The sequence below is a fragment of the Agelaius tricolor genome, unplaced genomic scaffold (genome assembly GCF_023055355.1).
Source record: "Agelaius tricolor isolate 1412-34295 unplaced genomic scaffold, bAgeTri1.0.p SCAF_9, whole genome shotgun sequence".
Classification (NCBI taxonomy): Eukaryota; Metazoa; Chordata; class Aves; order Passeriformes; family Icteridae; genus Agelaius; species Agelaius tricolor.
In genome coordinates, this window is record NW_027269269.1 from 14,517,083 (window position 1) to 14,536,831 (window position 19,749).

General features: G+C 37.4%; 1 protein-coding gene across 1 annotated transcript in view; it reads right to left on the minus strand.

Annotated features, from left to right (window-relative positions):
* TMEM135 (transmembrane protein 135) overlaps positions 1-19,749 on the minus strand; it is a 157,010-nt gene that overhangs the window by 16,847 nt on the left and 120,414 nt on the right. Inside the window, exons 7-8 of the mRNA XM_071432810.1 lie at positions 1,627-1,668; positions 193-339 (exon numbers count right to left, since the gene is read on the minus strand). Of these exons, the coding sequence (XP_071288911.1) occupies positions 193-339; positions 1,627-1,668 (189 nt within the window). The remainder of the gene's footprint in view (positions 1-192; positions 340-1,626; positions 1,669-19,749) is intronic.

Sequence of the window (19,749 nt, forward strand, 5' to 3'; positions counted from 1 at the left end):
TTCAAGTTTTGCTTTCACCAGAGTTCATCATTTGCCACTATTAACTATCTAGTAAAAATGAAACAGAAAAACACTGAAATGCAAAGCAGAAGCATTACAAAACATTGTCAAATATAACAGACATTAAAGTGCTCTATATAACAATGATTCAAATTTTTTTTTTTTGTTTTTCTTTTGGATTTTTTTACTCACACTTTGTCCATGAGCTTTTTTGTTAGTGCCAGTATGTTCATTGGCTGTGATACTTTTTCACTATACTTGATTTTTCTATCTGTTTTTGAAAATGCTGCTTCAGGTGAAAAAGAATGGGTGGGAATTTCTTCTTTCCCTACAATGAACCTGAAAGAAAAAAGCAAAACAGAACAAAGCAATTACATAACTCAAAGAAATGCATGAAATCCTGTATAAGCCTAAGTCTTAGATCAGATTGAAGTTACTCTCAGGTGTGTAAAAACCCATTTTATACAGCTGCCAAACCTCATACTTCTTTAGAGAAGATCAATCCACTGACATATATTTAAAGATATACTTTAGCTAGAGGATACAATTGATGCTGGGAATTTTTTTAAATTAAAACCAAAAACATTAATAGGGAAGTCCACCTCTCAGACAAAGGAAGAGCACTAAGTAGGAATATAAAAAGGCACTTGAAATATCTCAATTCTCTTCAGCAAAATAGGGTTACATAAAGGTTGATAATTACTACAATATTTTTATAAAACATCAATTTTGCAGAATCTTCAAAATGTTTTTGCTCCCACTGAAGCCACTAACTTTGTTTTGCTTGGCCTCATCTTCAGCCTTCTTTTCTTCACCCAGAAGTTGATATTGTCAATATATTGGCTCATCTTAGATGTAGAATTACTGCACATCAATGGCAAGGGAGGACGCAATGGCAAAATGTTTCCTAAAACCATGCACTATAATCCAAGTTACACTGTACCTTGGCAGTCTTGGCAGTCTAGCCAAGGGTAAAGAAGATATAAAAACTTTGTCATTATGTAATGTGGCAAATAAGATCCAGGTAAAAACACAGCAGCCATTTGCTTCCAGGAAAAATATGGGTTATCATGAATCCCAGTTTTAGAAAGACAGAAGATAAGTGCTCCTTCCAAAACATGCAATCATATGTCTGAGTTTCCTTTAATAACAGTCACAAATATGAAGGGATTTCTCTCTTGCTAGCACACAAAGTGGAAACTGCCTCAAGCTACACCAGAGGAGCTTTAGATTGGATATTAGAAAAATTTCTTCACTGAAACGATTGTCCAGCATTGGAACAGGCTGCCAAGGAAGTGGTGGAGCCACTGTCCCTGGAAGTATGTAAAAGTATTTAAAAGTAGTAGATGTGTTTAAAAGACATGTAGATGTGGCATTTGGGGACATGGTTTAGTGGTGGACCTGGCAGTGTTGGGTTAAAGGTTGGACTGGATGATCTTAGAAGTCTTTTCTAACCCAAATGATTCTATGATTATGCCTTCTTCAAAATATGTTGTATACCCAAAAGTTGGACAAGTTTTAGAGCAGCATGATTTTTCTTAGGAATAATCTTTTCTAACAATGCAACTGCCACTGTGCATGATTCCTCAAAATCTTGTCTTACACAGTCACAGAAACCTTACTTACTTTAGTGCAGAATATGTAAATCCTTTCAAGCCATCTTTGCACCTGAAAGACAAAACCAAAAGATTTCTCTATAATGGGCTGCTGGCAATATAAAGTGTAACAGATTACATATGGCATAGAGGGGCTGTGGAGGAACACCAGCTTTTCATTAACAAAAAACAGCACGTTTGCAACAACTCTGTGGTTATCCTTGATTCCCAATTGTCACCACAGCCTTGGGACATCTCTGAAACAAAGGACACAGCATCAAATGTCAGTGCTTCTCTTTTTTATCCAAACCAAGAGGGGAGAATTTTTTAAAGGATGGTAACAGAACCACTAGGGCAACAATGCAAGATGACAAAGAACTGTTGCTTTATGGAAAAGTAGTCATGATGAGTTTAACAAAAGAGAAGTTTTACTGCAAGGAGAGAAAGGAGGGTTGGATCTGAATGAAACACCCACCCTCTTGTGAAAAGCTGCAGGGAATAGCTTCTCTGACTTTGAGATAAACTGTTGTACTTTGCAAAGTGCTGATCTCTGCAGCTTCTTACTTTAAGAAGACTCTTAATCTGAAAGTCCCAGTTTTTAAATTATACAGTCAGTGGTTGCTCTGATTCTGAGCTTGATAGTATGTATATATATATATAATACATATCTGTTCTTACCAACTATAGGGTTCCTTTTTTGAAGAATGACCACAGCAAGGAGCCCATATTTGGCTGTGGAAGATTTGGGTTATTGACTTTTTTTTCTGTCCAGGATACAATGAAAGGAGCTGAAGCTTGCAGCTGCTACTGATTCCTCCTGAAAAACCATGTTGATAGCATAGGAGAGAGGAGATATTTGTGTTTTCTCTCCTTTTCTTTTTGTAGAATTGTATGGGGAATACGTGATGGTAAAAATGCATTCCTGACACAGTGCACAAAGCACAAACTAGTAACTTATCAACACCACCATTTCAAGAGAAACCCTACTCTGAGGGAAGGCAGGACAGCAGTCACAAAAGCTTTGTAAACAGAAGCAGCTGATGACAACCCTTTGCCTTCCACCTGCAGAGACCACATTGTCCCTGGAAGTGCTGTGCCCACACCGTTCAAGAGCAGGTGACACCATCTCCCAAAAGGTTCCATGCAAGTGTCAACATGTACTACCAATGGTTGGATACACGCAAACAGCAGGAAAAACATCAAATCAAAGACGTTCACAAATGAAGAAAGTCTTGCTTTGTCCTGGCAGGGGAGTGCCTGGTGCAGAGCTGGTAAGACATCACAGCACTAAACACTCCTGGGAAATTCTTTCCAAGGTTACGACCTTCAATACATATGTTTCCAAGGACTTGGTTTTGTCAGCATGTGCACAGTTACACACAGCACCAAAAAAATCATTGCAAAGAGTTTGTCTTTTAAAATGATTGCAGTTAAAATACTGGTGACATATTTTATGATGTATAGGGGTTCAAGGTAAATACAAAAAAATAAAATTGCTCATTGTATCTTTAATTAACACAGAACTTTGAAACCAAAGACATGTAGTAATTTTAATTGTGATTCTTTATACATACATACAATTCAGAAGCTGAAACACTGTCACAGCACTTTTACAGAACCATGGACTCAAAAATGGGTTGAAAACTAAATGATGGACTGCAAAAATCAGCTTAGCCCAGAGACCACAGTAAATGACTGGCAGAAGTCCAGAGTCCAAATGCACAGGTTTAATATATACCTCACTTCATCCACAGTACCACGGTCCAGTTTCCTAAGTTTTATTTTAAACCTGCAGCTGACTGTAAGTTAAATGCCCTTTGAGTGAAGGATGTCCAACACATTATGCCTGCAAGCTGCCAGCTCATGAATAGGCCTTTAGTTTCTACTTTTCCAGTAAATTAAAACCATACACAGACTGCAATCTAAACATGCACATAAGTGTTTCTAGAATAATATTAGAACAGAAAAGTAATCACAGTATGGTTGTAATTATGTTTTCTCCTTAATTATTCCAATGTAACTGCACTTCCAGTTGCAAGTGTTCAATGATTCCTTTACTGCACCACCAGATGTCCCTCCCCAGCTGTGCTCGAAGCACCCTGATGGATGCTATCCTACAACTTATTTCCTTTAAACTGACCTCAAAGAAAATGTCAAATCCTTTCTTCATTAATATTGAAAATCAGAAGACATCTGAATCACCAAAAGAGAAAACAGCACTCCAATCCCCTATTTTTTTCCTCCAAGAAACAAAAAATATTTCTAATGCCTATTCTAATTACACAAAAAAGTCATTTCTATTCAGAAAGTACTTGGTGTATTCGAATTTATTAGCTATGCTTACTTTTCTTATTTTTTTAGTTGTTCTGTGTATTTGGAGCTACAGCTATGAATTTCCCTGAAAAATACATCAAAGTTAAATATGTAGTTGAGTAAGGAAGTGACACTAAAGACACAATTAAAATTTTTCTTCCTTAACTTCCTATTTAATTTTAAAAAAGTAAAAAGTGCAATTAAGCTTTTAAATAGAATATAATTAGTATTGCTTGCTGTCTAAACTGTCTCCTGTAAAACCATTCTGCAAAACTACTGGGTGTGTGGGAAAATTGTTTATTAAGAGTTTTATAAACAGGAGTCCTAGAGAAACAATACTTGCAGTTAAGAGTAATTTGTACTGGAACTCCCCTTCTCTGGCATGGCCATTTTGCTCTTACAAATGAAGAGGCAACCAACGACAAAGCTGTAACTCTAATTTTTTGTTTTACATCATGAATAATGAATTCACTATATTTAAGGTTTCGGAATGCTGGTCTAGAGATTGAAATGATGTTTTTTTATTCACTCAGTAGGTACACAACACTGGCAGCAACCAAAAAAGCCCTACACACTGACTTCAAGCACACATTTTTTTGAGGGGAGGGAGTGTTGGGGGCAGGTTGTGACAACCCCCTTGCAGAGACACCACAAATTCAGTGACTGGCCTCCACAGTGACTGCTGAGGTACAACACTGGCTGCACATGGCACGTTTCACAAACACCTGGCTGCTAATAACTGAACTAAGAGTAATGATTTGCTTCATGCAGCCACTAATTGGTAATAATAATGCCACCACTAATTGGTTATAATAACTTTTACTCAATGCTTCATTGCTCAAGGGGTGAAAAAGCCTGCACTCTGCTGCTGACCCCCACGAACTACTCAAGCTTCAAATGAGCCTAGCACAATACATTACATGTGCCCAGCACTGCAGACACCCTGAGAGGGGGAAAATCTAAATAGTGAATTGTAAGGGTTTTTTTTAGGGTACTTGCAGAGTTGTATGGCATCAGAGGGACTCACTATAGCTCACCTACACTTCTGCAAGGGCATCTAGTGATAGGACAAGGACAGGCTTTAAACTGAGGGGGCAGGTTAGATATTAGGAAGAAACTCTTCACTCTGAGGGTGATGAGGCACAGGTTGCCCAGAAAAACTGTGGATGCCCCATCCCTGGCAGCGTTCAAGGCCAGCTTGGACGGGCCTTTGAACAACCCCATTTAGTGGAAGGTGTCCCGGCCCATGACAATCATTAAGGTTCCTTCCAAACCAAAACATTCTACTGCTCTATGTTTCCCACCACCCTGAATATCCCAGGGACCAAATCCCATTCTGCAGGAGGGCAACACCGTTTCCTGCCCAGCAAGCAGTAATTTAAATGGTGCATAATTTGGCTACATTCTCCCATCAGATGGGAACTGTCCCTGGTACAAAGCCAAGAGTGCCAGTGACTTTGCCAGCTGTCCCTGCTGGCACCATGTACCTGATCACACAGCAGAAATGCTCTACTCCATTCCAGCTTTTGTTTGGCCAGAGCTTGTGTTTGGTTGGAGCCAAAGGAGCAGAAGAATCAAGGAGCCAAAGCAATAAATTTGGATTCTCAAAATTCCCCTGCTGGGACTATTCTGGCACATGAGCAAATAGGGTTGATTTTAATCATGCATATTTATAAGATAAATTTAACTTACGGCCACACACATTTATTTTTTCATAAAGAAAACAGCAAAAGTGGAATAGAGCCAAGGCTTGATACAAACTATACTTCCAACAAGACATGAACTAACTGTAATTATGTTTGTATATGTATAGAGGTGCTGTGCATGAGTTAACTGTACTCTCCCTCCATCCTGCGGGAAGAAATTCCCACACTGAACTGCAAGCCTGGATGCCAGCAATTATATTTTGGGGGTTTTTATTAGTATGTCTGTTTTGGGGTTTTTTTATTAGTATGTCCTGTCATAGCTCTTCTCAAGATTTCCTCTAAATATACACTGCACAAGAAACCTTCTGAAGGAATGTCACTTTTCACCCACGGAACTGGTAAGCAGAAAGCAGCTCACAGTAGTAACAACATGCCATGTTTAACAACATCCCCGCAGTGCTTAAGGTATCCTTCAGGGTAAGAGTAAATTAGAAACTCCTACATGCAGAGCTCTCATTATGGCCACGTGGGAAGGAGATACTTCAAGCACAGGACATGTGTTAGCATTTTACTGCAGCACCTTTGCCTGTGAAGACTGGTCAGGGGGACCACGTTTCCCCATTAAGGTGTCTTCTTTATGGAGAAGGGAAGATCATCCTGATGAAATGTGACTGTGTCTGAACATGCCAGCTATACCTCCTGCTATTAAATCCCTTGCTTTTAGGAATTAAAGGCTATCTACGGTATTTTGTGACCTATGCTGATCTCTAGAGGATAATGCATTTTCTGTTTTAAGTTGCTTAGAGAGGTTACTATATCTCCGTCCTTCTGATTTTCAGCTGGACTCCATGATGTTAAATATTTCATTCCTCATCCTCTCCCCAGTGCTAAAAGTCAACAGCAACATGTGCCATTTTTCTGAGATGCCTTCTGTATCTATTTCTCTTCTTCCTTTTCTATCTTCTCTTTTGCCCTTTCTTCCTACAAGTTGAGCTGCTCTTACACATTTCCCCCCAACTGTCCTTCAAATGTTATTCTCAAAAGCTCATTTCTCTTTCTTAAGAAAAATTGCACTGAGGAAATCCAGAAGTAAATTTATGGGGAAAAAATATTCATACCCAGATTATCTCTTGTCTGAATTTCTGCTTTTACAGATTAAACATATATTTTCTTTCTATTTTACACACAGCTCTTACCTATTCAAGCCAGAACTGTGAAAAAAATATAAGGTGCAATTATAAGCCAAAAATCTAATCTCCTATCCCATGTGAAACATGCAGCTTTTGGAAAACATGTCAGAAATCCCATTAAAAACAATTGAAATCAGAGGAGTTGTAGTTTATAAAAATTATACTTCAAACTTTTAAATGTGCAAATGTAACCAGGATCAAAATTCAGTCAGAAGTCTCATAACTTGTGCTTCCAAATCAGATAGCTAACTTATGCATGTTTAACTAAAACACTAAAAAATGTATCCATGGCATTTCTTTTAGTTGTGCCTGAAGTATAAAATGATCTTTTGAAAAGGCCATGGTTTTGCAAAAATTACATGCAGTGAATATAAAATCATATTTTATAAAAAAGTAAATGGACAAAGAAACAGTAAATAGGGACAACATTCAAGGAGAAGGATGAGATAAGCACCATGGAGGACGTACATTATTTTTTTTCTTGACCCAAGTTGAATGCATCATTTCCACTACCTGGAAAGAAAAGGTGCATGGAAATGACAAATCATGTAGTCAACAGTGACCTATGGTTCCATTAAGCTCTCATGTAAATCCAGGGAATTACATTTTAAAACAAAAATACTGCAATTCTGTGAAGAATGTGACACTGCAATTAAAAAGAAAGCTGTTTATATTGAAGTTAAATTACAATACTGGATTCAGAGTTGTAAACCAAAGCTGCTATCAATCAACTTCACATCTGATTGTTAATCAAGTTTTCTGTGTTATTGTCAAATTGAAATCAGATTTCTAGTGATGCTAATTATCCTACTACTTACAACACTCTCATTTCTTCAGAGGTTAGCACTTTCTGAAATGTGCAAGTAACTGCAATTTCAGTAGGTCAAATTTCTCTTAAAAGATCTTGTAAATGACAAAAAATTTTTGTTATTTTAGCTGGACGCAGATGGTCCATATCTTTTTGTACCAACAATGCTGCACTGTGGGCTCAGGAGCAACAACTGAATCACTCAGATGGCCACGTTTCCATCTCAAAATCCTTCATCAAAGCTCCTGCCTCACACAGCTAATAGAAGAAGCCAACACAGACCCACAGAACAGTATGGGGTGAAGGCACCTTTAAAGATCCTCTAGTCCAACACCCCTGCCAAGGGTAAGGACACCCTCCACTGGATCAGGTTTCTCAGAGCCCCATTCAGGCTGGCTTTGAATGTTTTCAGTGATGGGACATCTACCACCTCCCTGGGAAACTTCTGCCAGTGTCTCACCACCCTTATAATAAAACATTTCTTTCTTATATCCAGTCTAATTCTACCCTTTTAGTTTAAAACCATCAATTCTTGCCCTGTCACTACAGGTTCTATTAAAATGCCTGTCCCCACCTTTCTTATAAATCCCCTTTAGATACTCGAAGGTGCTCTAAGGTCTCCCAGGAGCCCTCTCTTCTCCAGGCTGAACAACCCCAATTCAGCTTGTCACAGGAAAGGTGTCCCAGCCTTCTGATCATCTTTGTGGCCTCCTCTGAACCTGCTTCAACAGGCACATGTCTTTCCTGTGCTGAGGACTTCAGAGCTGAATAAAGCTCTCTAAGCAATTAAAAAAGCTGATTGAACAATTAAGTTAAGGATTTATGTGCTTAATTCAATTGATTTGTTGAATTTTGCAAAGTGATGAAATTTTTCCACTACTCAATTTTGACCTTTTTCTTACAAGTGTTTTAACAAAATACAGCAACTTTCTGTTAAAACAAAACCTAAACACTCTCTCCAAATCAGGCACAGAACAAAAATAGGAAATGGAAAAAACCCCTGGAGACATGAAGATGGGAAGTCAAATTGTCTCCAGAGGCATGAGGACACAGAGAAATGTACCTTGACACGTGTTCAAAGCCACGTCCACTTCAGGAGCCAGGGCTGCACTGATGCCGTCTCATTGTTGTTAGAACAATGAGTCAGTCACTAAAGGGACACGCTGTTACAGGATTACAAAACAAATAATCCTTAAACCCACAAAGGGTTTTGCTCATTATTAAATAATAGTGGCATCTGCAGTGATTCTATCTTAGAAGGAGACTTGTGCTAAATTTATCTACTGCCAAATTTTCCTCTGGCTTTTTCTTATGGCTCTTTGCAAATGGAAAAAAAGAAAAAGAAAAGAAAAAATAAGAGGCTAAATTTGCTGGAACTGTTTTTTGTAAACATACTTAATGCTCTTTGCAAATGATTCAAAATTTCAGCAAGCTAAACCTCTCTCATTGATTGATTAATTCACGCATTCAAGAGAAATGGATACAACACTTGATTTTCCCAAATGATCCCATAATTGGACTTGAGGGAAAGTTTTGGCTGTTTGCTTTGTTTCAATTTGGGGAAAATGTGATTAAAAGAAGAAAATCCATTTATATTTTTACATTTATTAATCCTATCTCTGACATTTAATAACAGATATCATCAGGATAAATTTATAATGAAATGAAAAGCTATAAAAATATTTTAAAAAAATAGCAATCATTCTGAATGTGCTCAGGCCATTGCTGAGCTAGAATAAAGAGTGAAGATCAGTGAGTTATTTTCAGTACATTAACTTGAACTGAGATCTTCACTCTATTATTCAGAAATATTTTTAATTCCATATAATGCAGAATGCTGCCAAAATCATCAAGATTATTACAAGTATTTAGCCATAAGCATTAGGACAACATCAGCTGGTTGTTACACACAAACTAAATGACTATGCTGCAAAGTTTGTTGAAATTCAACTTCTATTTCTTTGTGATGATGACTGTCCCTTGCAGATTTACCCACTGACCCAGAGTTTAAACCCATATCTCCAAGATGAATGCTGTGTATTTGCCTCTGATGCTTGTAAGTACCATTGGAAGTCTTGAAATGAAATTAAAATGTAAAATCTGTTCTGGAAGAACCACATAGTGAATAAAGTGTTTGTGCACAGCCTCAAGAAAACACTATTTTGAAAACCAAATTTCAGTGCAACCACAGAAATCCACTCCTGAGTAACTCCCTTGCTGGCTTATACTTCAGCAAGAAACCACATTTTACTCTAACATAACAGTTTTATTTCAAATTACTACAATGCTGGTCACCATCTTTTTAGTGCGGCACCTCCAGGTGCAGTATTTGGAATAGAAAGTTGCATCACCAAAAAAACCCCCAAAAAAACCAACTTGAGAGACTGGTCATGAGACCTGGAGTGAGCTGACACAAAGCCCAAGCCTACAGGTCACAGTCAGAGGGAGGATGTATCATTTCTGTGATGGACAATGCTTGTTCTTTCTTCTTCTAATAATCACATAAATGTGGCTTCTGAACATCTGTAATTGCTTCCAATTTTGTTTTTTTGAAAAAACAATTTTTAAGAAAAAATTATCTCCATACCAAGAATGTATATAATCATCTAGATAAAACACAAGATTTCCTCCAAAATATGAAGAAAAATAAGATTGTTTTACACTGAATAGTTGCTGCAGTTAACTAATTTAAGCAAGAGCATGGTATTTATGAAAATAATCTACCAATAATAATTGCTGGGAAGTTAAATGCTGTTGGTATTGTTTAGGAGATCAGTAGAACCTGCCACAATTATTTCACTTTGTAAATATACCACATCTGCTTTTGTCAGCTACAAAGTATGTAGCATAATCTGCATTTTCCTGGCAATCCTAGAGAAGGCAAGGTACAGACTGATTGTGAGCCACCAAAGTGACCTCAATAGTGAGAAAGCTACATAACTGTGGGATGTTTAGTTATTTTTAGAAAAGACAGTGCTAAACACTAACTATGGTACTGTCTGGGAAAGGAGGAATTAGACAAAACTGCAATTCAGCTGGCTTCCTAAGGAGGAAGGCTGTACATAAACAGACCCTGTAAAAGCACCTGGAAGACAATCATGAGGACATGACTAACAATGAATACACGCTTATCAAAAAAAATCTTTGTAACATGGGGTCTCATTTTATGACTAGGAATGCAAAGCCATATGTGTCATATGCTACTGACTTAATTCAGGCTTTGGATCTAAATGTGACATTTTCTTACAATAACAACCACAGAATGATAATTTAATGGACGATAGCTAGAATGAATACGAAAGTGGTTAGACAAGAGTAGAGAGAGAACAGTTATCAATGGCTTGCTGAAAAACTGGAAGGACAGACCAAGTGGTATTCCACAAGGACCAATTCTGGATGTCTGCTACTCAGCAATTTCAGTAGTGGGAGTGGTGACAGACAAAAAAGTGCATGCCTATTACATCTGCAGATAATACTGAGCAGAAAAGGGATACAAGGGCTGCTGAAACAGGCTGAGAGAGTTGAGGTTGTTCAGCCTGGAGAAGACTTTGGGGAGACCTTATATCACCTTCTAATACCTAAAGGGGTTACAAGAGAACCAGAGTGGGACTTTTTAGAAAAGTCTTAGGACACGAGGTAGTAAATTTAAACTGAGAGCAGATTTAGATTAAACATTAGGAAAAAAATTTCCTGTGCACATGGTGAGACACTGTTACAGGTTGCCCAGAGAAGCTGTGGATGCCTTAGCCCTGGAAGTATTCAAAGTCAAGTTGGATGGGGCTCTGAGGAACCTGATTTAGTGGCAAGTGTATGGCAGGGAGGCCGGAACTAGATAATCTTTAAGACTCTTTTCAACCCAAACCATTTTGTGATTCTATGATTTTATGAAGTGGAAGACATTGGCTCAGAAAAAAGCCCAGGATGTTATTCATCAACTGCATGTGCATTATATGTATGGAGAAACAATCAACTACACAAATACAGGATAAGAACTGTGAAGCATTAAAAAGCAAAAGCTGATTTGGGATGTAAAAGAAAGGCTACAACTTGCAAAACACTGAATTGTCTTGCTCTATTTTATTTATCAAGCTTTATCAGCTGAAATAAATTATCTTGTGCATCACAAAAGAGAATAGGGTAGAGGGATACAAGGGGGAGAAAAATATAGCAGTATGTGATAAATCTTTGCTACTAAAGTTTGTTACAAAGTAAAGCAAATAATCTGTTTCACTCATGTTTGTGGATGAGAGAAGAAGGAATAGACCAAAATTGTATTAGAATATATTCAATTAGACTCTGTAAAACTCTTATCCAAAAAAATGGCTAAGAACAGATTGCTTAAGGATGTCATGGACTCTCCATTACCGAAGACTTTAAAGAAAAATAAAACTCAGATATTTGACAAGAATGGGGAGAAAACAAGACAATCTCTCATGAATTCAAGTATTTTTATTCTACATTAAAAGACTGAAAAATAGAGTCAACACTTAACATAAATGTCCTCACATATCCAAAATTTAAACCAATGGCATAACCTTATTAAGGAGGGAATGGAAAGTGGAGATTCTCTAAAGCTATTTCTGAAGGTTTCTTTGTCCTTAATAACAAAGTATCACTGCAGTGAATGAAAAACCAGAAGGGATCAGCCCATGATCAACCCTTGGTTCCTTCAGCTGAAAAAACCCTCAAAAATAGTAAACAAGAGCTAGAAAATCTGATTTTAACTTTGAATTCACCTGTTTCATATGGGAATTTTCATTCACTTTTAATATTCAAGTCACAAATGTAACCATTTGTCCTCCTAGAATAAAACTGATCTTGCCCTCATTTTACATTTAGCCACCAAGATCAATGCACTTTGTTGTTGTTGAAAATATAAAGCCATGTAAAAATGGTTTTGCAAACAAACCTTCACGTGGCTGCAGTCCCAGCAGGCCTGGGAATGGAAGGTGTTGCATTATGTTTGCTATCCAAAAGTAAAGGTCAGTTTTGGAGCTCAACTTCATGAGGAAAAGCAGTGCTAGTCAGTAATCAGCCCAAAGAAGAGGCACAGCCAGGTAAATAAATCCACACTGACAAAATCCACATCTGGAGAAGCGACACAACTGGCTTGGCTGTGGAACACAACTGTGAGACAGTGGCAGGAAGGCCAGAAAGCACATCTGCCACTACCTCTGTGTTTGATACAAATGTGCAGCCAACTGGAATTAACTGTTCTACTGGTCTGCGCCAGGCACTTTTTTCAAAGTCAATATTTTGTAAGAAACAATGTCAACTGTGACTGGTAGACCAAGGACTCAGTATGAAACTATGGGCTGTGCCTGTACCATCCAGTTAACCTGGCCATCCTTCTCTCCTTTTCCTTTGAGTTTTCTTGTACAGAGTGCTTCAGGAGAGATCTTATGTTTCTGTCTTGCTTCTGTGTTCTCTTCATAAAGGTTTATTAAGAATAAATAAACAATTACACGTCTCCTTAATTCCAAGAGAAGCACCAAACTAAATATGGCAAAGTAAAGAAAGAGTGTAATACCGCAAAGGAAATTTTTGGCCCGCTTGACCTGCTAATACTCCACATTTTAACAGGAAAGGAAGAAAATCAGCAGACAAAAGATTTGCACCATGTTCCTTCAGTTCTGACAGCTTTCCAGTGAAAAAGTTTAGAGTAATAGCCAGGACATTTGGACTGTTTTCCTCAGGGGATTACATTCTTCCATCTATCTCTTCCCAAGCCAGAACGTGTCTTTTTTCTAACTGCACCTGATGCTGACTCATGGACTGCTCTGGACACTGCAAAGCCATGAAAGCAGATTAGACAAGGCTGCTTAATTTTTAATTTGAAGTCATTAGGTGGAGAGGAATCCAAGTTCTAGTGGCATATTCTTTGTGGTTTTTTACTACTTTAATATACTCATCAATGTTATGTGTTCCTAACTTCATATAGCAGATGTTAATTCTTGGACTTATATCATTTTAATTGTTTACAATAAAGTTATAAAAACTAGACAGCTGTGGAAAAGATCATTATGGTTTCAGAGTTTTACTTGTAATCCAGCAAGAAACCACAGCAAAAGTTTTACTTTCATCTGGCAACCACAGTTCAAAAAAAGTACATTAAAGTCAAGTTATTAGCAAGCATGTAAACCAGGCAGTACATTGCAGCTGTATTGTCTTTCATTCTACCCATTACTTGCTAAAGTCTAATTAAATTCATTGTTTTCCACTGGCTACTAGAAATACAACATTTTTTAACAACATAATTATTTTATATGTTTCACCCAAAATACACTGATAGTTGAAGGTAAAAAATATAAGCACTAGTTAAAGTGAAAGAAATGGAAAGTTTATGAAATTAGGTAGTCGCATGAATGTGCAGATTCACAGTTCAAATTTTACTATATGCACAGAAAACGAGTTTTGAAATAACTGAAAATGAACTACTCTTCAACAGGATTTAGGAAACCCCCAGCACTTGTGAAAAGAGATGATTAGCACTGTATTCACCCAAGAGCTGACGTTTAAAAAAAATGTGAAGAAGCCATGTTTTGAATTGATGTATTTCAGTCTATGATGTTGAGAATAAGGAAAGGATTCATAGCAAGGATTAGGATGCTACAAATCATATGTAACATATGAATAGGAGTCTGTTTCCATGTATCAATAGGGGTTTAATTTCTGAATGAGAAGCTTAAGCAAGGGCACATTCTTTTGTAAAATATCCCACGGGTTTCATAGAATACACAGATGTAGTGACATCCTCACTTCTAACTTTATTCAATAGGTTCTTATAAATCCTTGATGAATGTTTAATTTAATTTATTAAAAAGTAACTTATTGGAAATTGTTTTTTGAGAAGGATAATAAAAATAGAAATAAAGTCCATGACAGAAAGAAAACTACATTCCCTCAATCTAACAAGATATATTTATTAGGGAGAATTGCTTATAACTTCTCCAAGTTAGCTACTCTGACTGCTATCTGAAACCATGATTTCCCAGGGGAAAAAAAAAACTCAAACCAAACCAAAACAGCTGGAACACATCCTAGAGATAAAAAATAAATCATTTGCAAGTGAATTCCACACTCAGAAGCCCCAGTCAGTACTCTATACAAACAGCAAAACAAACAAAGCCCAGAAGGAGCATTAACATCCCTGGTAAATGGTGTCTACTAATTGCAGAGCATCAGGATAACTTCAGTGGAAAAGCAGAGCCTGAATAGGATTGTCTGATAAATCTACTACCCTCAAACACTCCACATAGTATTCTTGACCCTGTAGGTCACAACCTTTTGCTCCCAAGTCACTCATGCCAAAGGGAATAAAGAGGTTTATCCCATTCTGTTGAGTCCCTGTAATTATTTGTTACAGTTTTAAGTCATCTAGCATTATGTACACAGCAGTTTGGTGAATCACACATGCTCTTCTCAAACAAAAATTCAACAGACAAAATGGATGCAATTTAAAAACCAGTAAGGTAGCCCAAAACTTTACAAGTTTAATTATTTTTATATTTAGCTTGTAAGAATTCTATGTAGTAAACAATTTGTAGCAGACAAATTAGATGTAATGGCCTCCAATTATGTCTAAACCAAACAAACGTGAATTAATTCACAATAGAAGAAGGTTAGACATTTATCTAAATTCACAAAGATGGGAAAAACACATACTGACCACAATTAGGTAAGAAAAACAGGGTACCATCAGAGAGCAGCATAGTCATAAGTAAGTCTTCAGAGAGTTTTCATTCTCAAATTTCAGATTGCTAACAGTTTGCTGTCAAATATAATATTTCTTTTATGGTGTAATTTGGCTGGAGTCTGCCAAACGCACTGTATAAAAATGATTACTTCACCTTATGAATCACTTTTCATCAGCATACTTTTAAATACAGCTGTGAACTTTTGTTCTAGAGAAAAACAACAATTTTACACTGTTGATTTATCTGTGATGGAGCAGAGGGTGGAGCCTAGGGATTTAGAATGTTTTTAGGTTTTTTATATTCACTTATTTGTTCTGTATTTTAAGTATAACTACTTTTATAAATACATTTCAAAATACATAAAAATATGTGCATTGTTAGCTTGCAAAACAACATTATATGGCATTCAGAGATTAATGTGTTTCATAACATGCTTGTGAAAAACTGACCTGGGGAATGCAGCCAAGAGAGTTTTGGGGGTCACACTGCAGTCTGGAATATCACTTTAGACTCCATTAGAAAGAACATTTTAGCCATATTGTTAATCCTACTAGTAATGGTAAGGTCTAAATGCCCTAGAGCCTTGTCCTCTTTAAGGGCCACATCTTGCAAAACATGCAGATGCATCTAAAACTGGCAGTTTGAAAGGACAAAGTAATCAATGCCTGTCTTACTCATATCAAATCCCAGTAAGAGTACTTCATTAATTCTTTTCTCATTTTTGGATTCATGATCCATCCCTATGGGCCAGAAGAAATCACGTGCATGAAAGTTTAATATTTAAGGAGCAAAGGAAAGTTGATTACAAGCAATCTGCACCAAGAATAGGATTAGTGCTTTCAACGGTGTTTCAGAAAGGTTTCCATAGAGGTTTTTTTGCTGTTTGTTTATAATGTGCTCAGAATCACATTAATCTCTGGAAGGTTATCCTCCAAAATGTTGTGTATTCCTATTATCAGTGCAAATATTCCATACTTCTTGATAGAGGCAAGCCACAGTGATGTCCAGACAACTAATGAACCCTGTAGCTACAACCTCGACAAAGCAGCATTTTCCTTGACACTTCAGAACATTTACGTGGTCAAGTCACAGAGGCTCCAAAGAGCACTTGGTGACATACATTTTAGCTCTCGCTTGATAAATGTATACAGTTTGATCTAGACTCAGTTCCAGACCTTCTTATGCCTTGCAAATGGGTAACAGGGGCTGCAGAACACCTTTCCTCACATGGAAGGCTCATGAAGATGCAAGAGGCTGTGTAGTGGTGGTGTCAAATAAAAAGACAGAGTAATGCTGCACCTCTTCAATAAACCTACTGGTTTGCCAGGAGAAACTTCCACAGAGGAGGGGCATACGTACAAATCTGTTGGTGTTTTCTATATTGAAGCCAGAGAGAGACCATGGAGAAAAGACATCTTTTGTCTTCTCAGATTTATCTTGCCCTCCTGGAGGATTCAGACTCTCTTACCTCTCTTTGTTTTTTGAGATTTGTACATGTTTTTTTCCTTGTTGTTCCATCAATACAGAATTTGCATGGTTACAAACAGTAACAACTTTAAAAGTTATATGGAAATTGTGTCCCAAATTAATTTAAACTAAAAATTAACAATCATAGAATTAAAGAATTATTTGTACCTGAAGGTACCTTATATCTTATCTAGTTCATACTCCTCTATTATAGGCAGGGACACCTTCTACTAAACCAGGTTACTCAGAGCCCCATTCAACCTGGCCTTGAACATTTCCAGGGATGGGGCAGTAACAACTTCTCTGGGAAAACTGTGCCAGTATCTCACCACTCTCATAATAAAGAATTTCTTCCTTATAGCTAACTAGATCCATTCTCTTTCAGTGTAAAGCCATTCCCCCTTTTCCTATCATTACATGCCCTTGTAAGAAGTCCCTGGAAGGTGCTATAAGCTCTCCCTGGAGCCTTCTCTTCTCCGAGCTGAACAAACCCATCTCTCTCAGCCTGTCTTCACAGGAGAGGTGCTCCAGCTCTCTGATCATCTCCATGACTCCTCTCTGGATTCTCTCCAACAGGTTCACATCTTTCCTGTGCTGGGACCCCAGAGCTGGACATAGCACTGCAGGTGGGGTCTCACCAGCGCAGAGCTGAGGGGCAGAATCCCCTGCCTTGCTCTGTGCCCACACTGCTTTGGATGGTTGGCTTTCTGGGCTGTAAGGGCACATTGCCAGGACATGTTGAGCTTCTTGGCAAACAATATTCATCAACCTCTTGTTCTGATACATCAAAGCCATGTCTTACACAATTCAGATTTTGAGTATCTGCACACAGTAAGCATTTTTATTGCTACTTTATCTAACTTGCCAGCACATCAAACCCTAACTTGATGAACTTCTCTGCCTTCCAGGGCTTTTTTTTCCAAAAAGTGTAGTTTTCCTTTTTTTGCTATTAATACTTTTTAAAAAATAATCTATACTGAGGAGAGTGCACATAAACAGTTACTCTTTTAGAGACAAGAAAAATATCAGACTTTTAAATACCCTTTATTATTGATTAGGCGGGGTTTTTTTGATCATCCCCATTCAACTTCAACAGGACAGTGGCAAAGTTGTTTAAAACCTGTTAGGCTAAATCAATTTTGTTTTTTTCATGAACAGTTAAAGCAACAATTTCTTCCAGGAGCAAATGAATTCAGAGAGCCTGATTTCCGGGAAATGTGCAGAGCAAGCGTTTTCCATGAGTGCAACACCCTCACGCACTTCTCTGAGGTCTACAAAGGACCAGGTTCACCCAGGAGCATGTGATCACCAGCACAGCTGTCTTGTCTGCACAACTGCTTATTGTCATGAAAAAAGCAGTATTTTCTGCTTGTATCTTTGGGACCTTTATGATTTTACAAATATGACCGAAACTGCCTCTAGGGCTCAAAGCCTCCTTAGGAAAGAGACTGGCAGAAATACAAGGGAGTGCTGTGGGTAACATCCTTTAAAAACCAGGTGAAACACAGGATTTCATTACTAATACATGAGGTCTTACAGTTATCTCCCCTGACAGAAATGATGTCTGTTAAAAGGCTAACCTGAAAAAGATACACTTAAGAAAAACAAACTTTCCCCTACTCTTATCTTTTTCACATCTCGTCATCTGTTTTTGTGGGAAGTTTCTATTAACATATGTTCACAATATGAATTTCAAAAGTCACATATTAAATTCAATCCATTATATTTTGAAATGGAGATTCTCATATATCACTTTTTTACCTTTTTTTGCCCTCAGATTGCCTCATTCTGCCAGCATAAATCAGCTCAAATTTAAATCCACAAAGAATTTTGAAAATCACACCATTTGTTGCTTAAAATCTCCTTAAATGAGCAGTTTTAAAATTTACCTGCGTCATTTTTCTAAACAGATACACCACAGCTACAGTTCTTTTGCAAAACATTCAAGGAAACACCACACAATTACATGAACCACAAGAGCCATAGTTTGTTTGCCACAGATTGCCTTAATCAATGCTTTAATGAATTGTGATTATTTGAGCTATAAGTGCTTTACGAAGAAAACCCACACTCCATAATACATTCATGCAAAAATCTAACTGTGGATGTTTATATAAATATAATGTACATTATACATTACTCCTCAGATCCCAGCATTAGCTGAAAAACTGAAATATTGCACCAGCTTGCACATCAATGTCTATAAGAATAAATTCACATGTATGTCAAAAGAATTATTCACTTTACTGGCAAAACCTGACTTATTTCTCCAAGATGAGTCTCAATAAAATTTCAGAAAATGTAACAATGGAAAATTTGCTTTTGGATGCTGGTTCTTTGATTTCATTTGAATAAAGGATTTTTCTCAAGGTTAGCTGAGAAAGAGCCTGTCAGTGACTGCAGCCGTCACAACATAAAAGCAAACATTATGAAGACCATATTTCATTTGCAGATAAGAGCAGAATGAAACAGTAAATACACAATTTGGGACATTCACATTTTTTTCATTCCTAAATGAGGTTCCCAATATCAGAGAAACCTACCTTTTTCCCTGTTGATATTTTTTTAAATTGTGCTTTTTAAACTGGAGATCATCTGGTGGGTCACCCTACCATTCAACAGGGCATGCCAGAAAGGCATGGTATTTCACTGAATTTTGTCAAATTCCTTTACAATTTGTTAGATGCTGTGCCCATACTGTGGCAACACAGAGACATGGCTGGAAGGAGACTGTACTGCAGGGTCACATCCATTACCTAGAGTAAGCAAATTTAATTCTCAGCAAGGAACCACACTTCTGGTAAGCCAATCTTCTTATTCCTTATTCCAAAAACTCATCAGACTTATTTGCTGTGAAGCCTTTCCCTAAGGAAATGTGAAAAAAAAGGGAAATTAAAAGGTGGATTTTCCTTTCCTCAGCATTCTGCTGGCTTCAGCAGGCAGTTCAATGCTCAGTTGAATCTATTTAGATTTAAGAGACATAAAACATGGCTTCAGATCTGGGTGGTCTGTGCAATGTCCAAGAATATATGA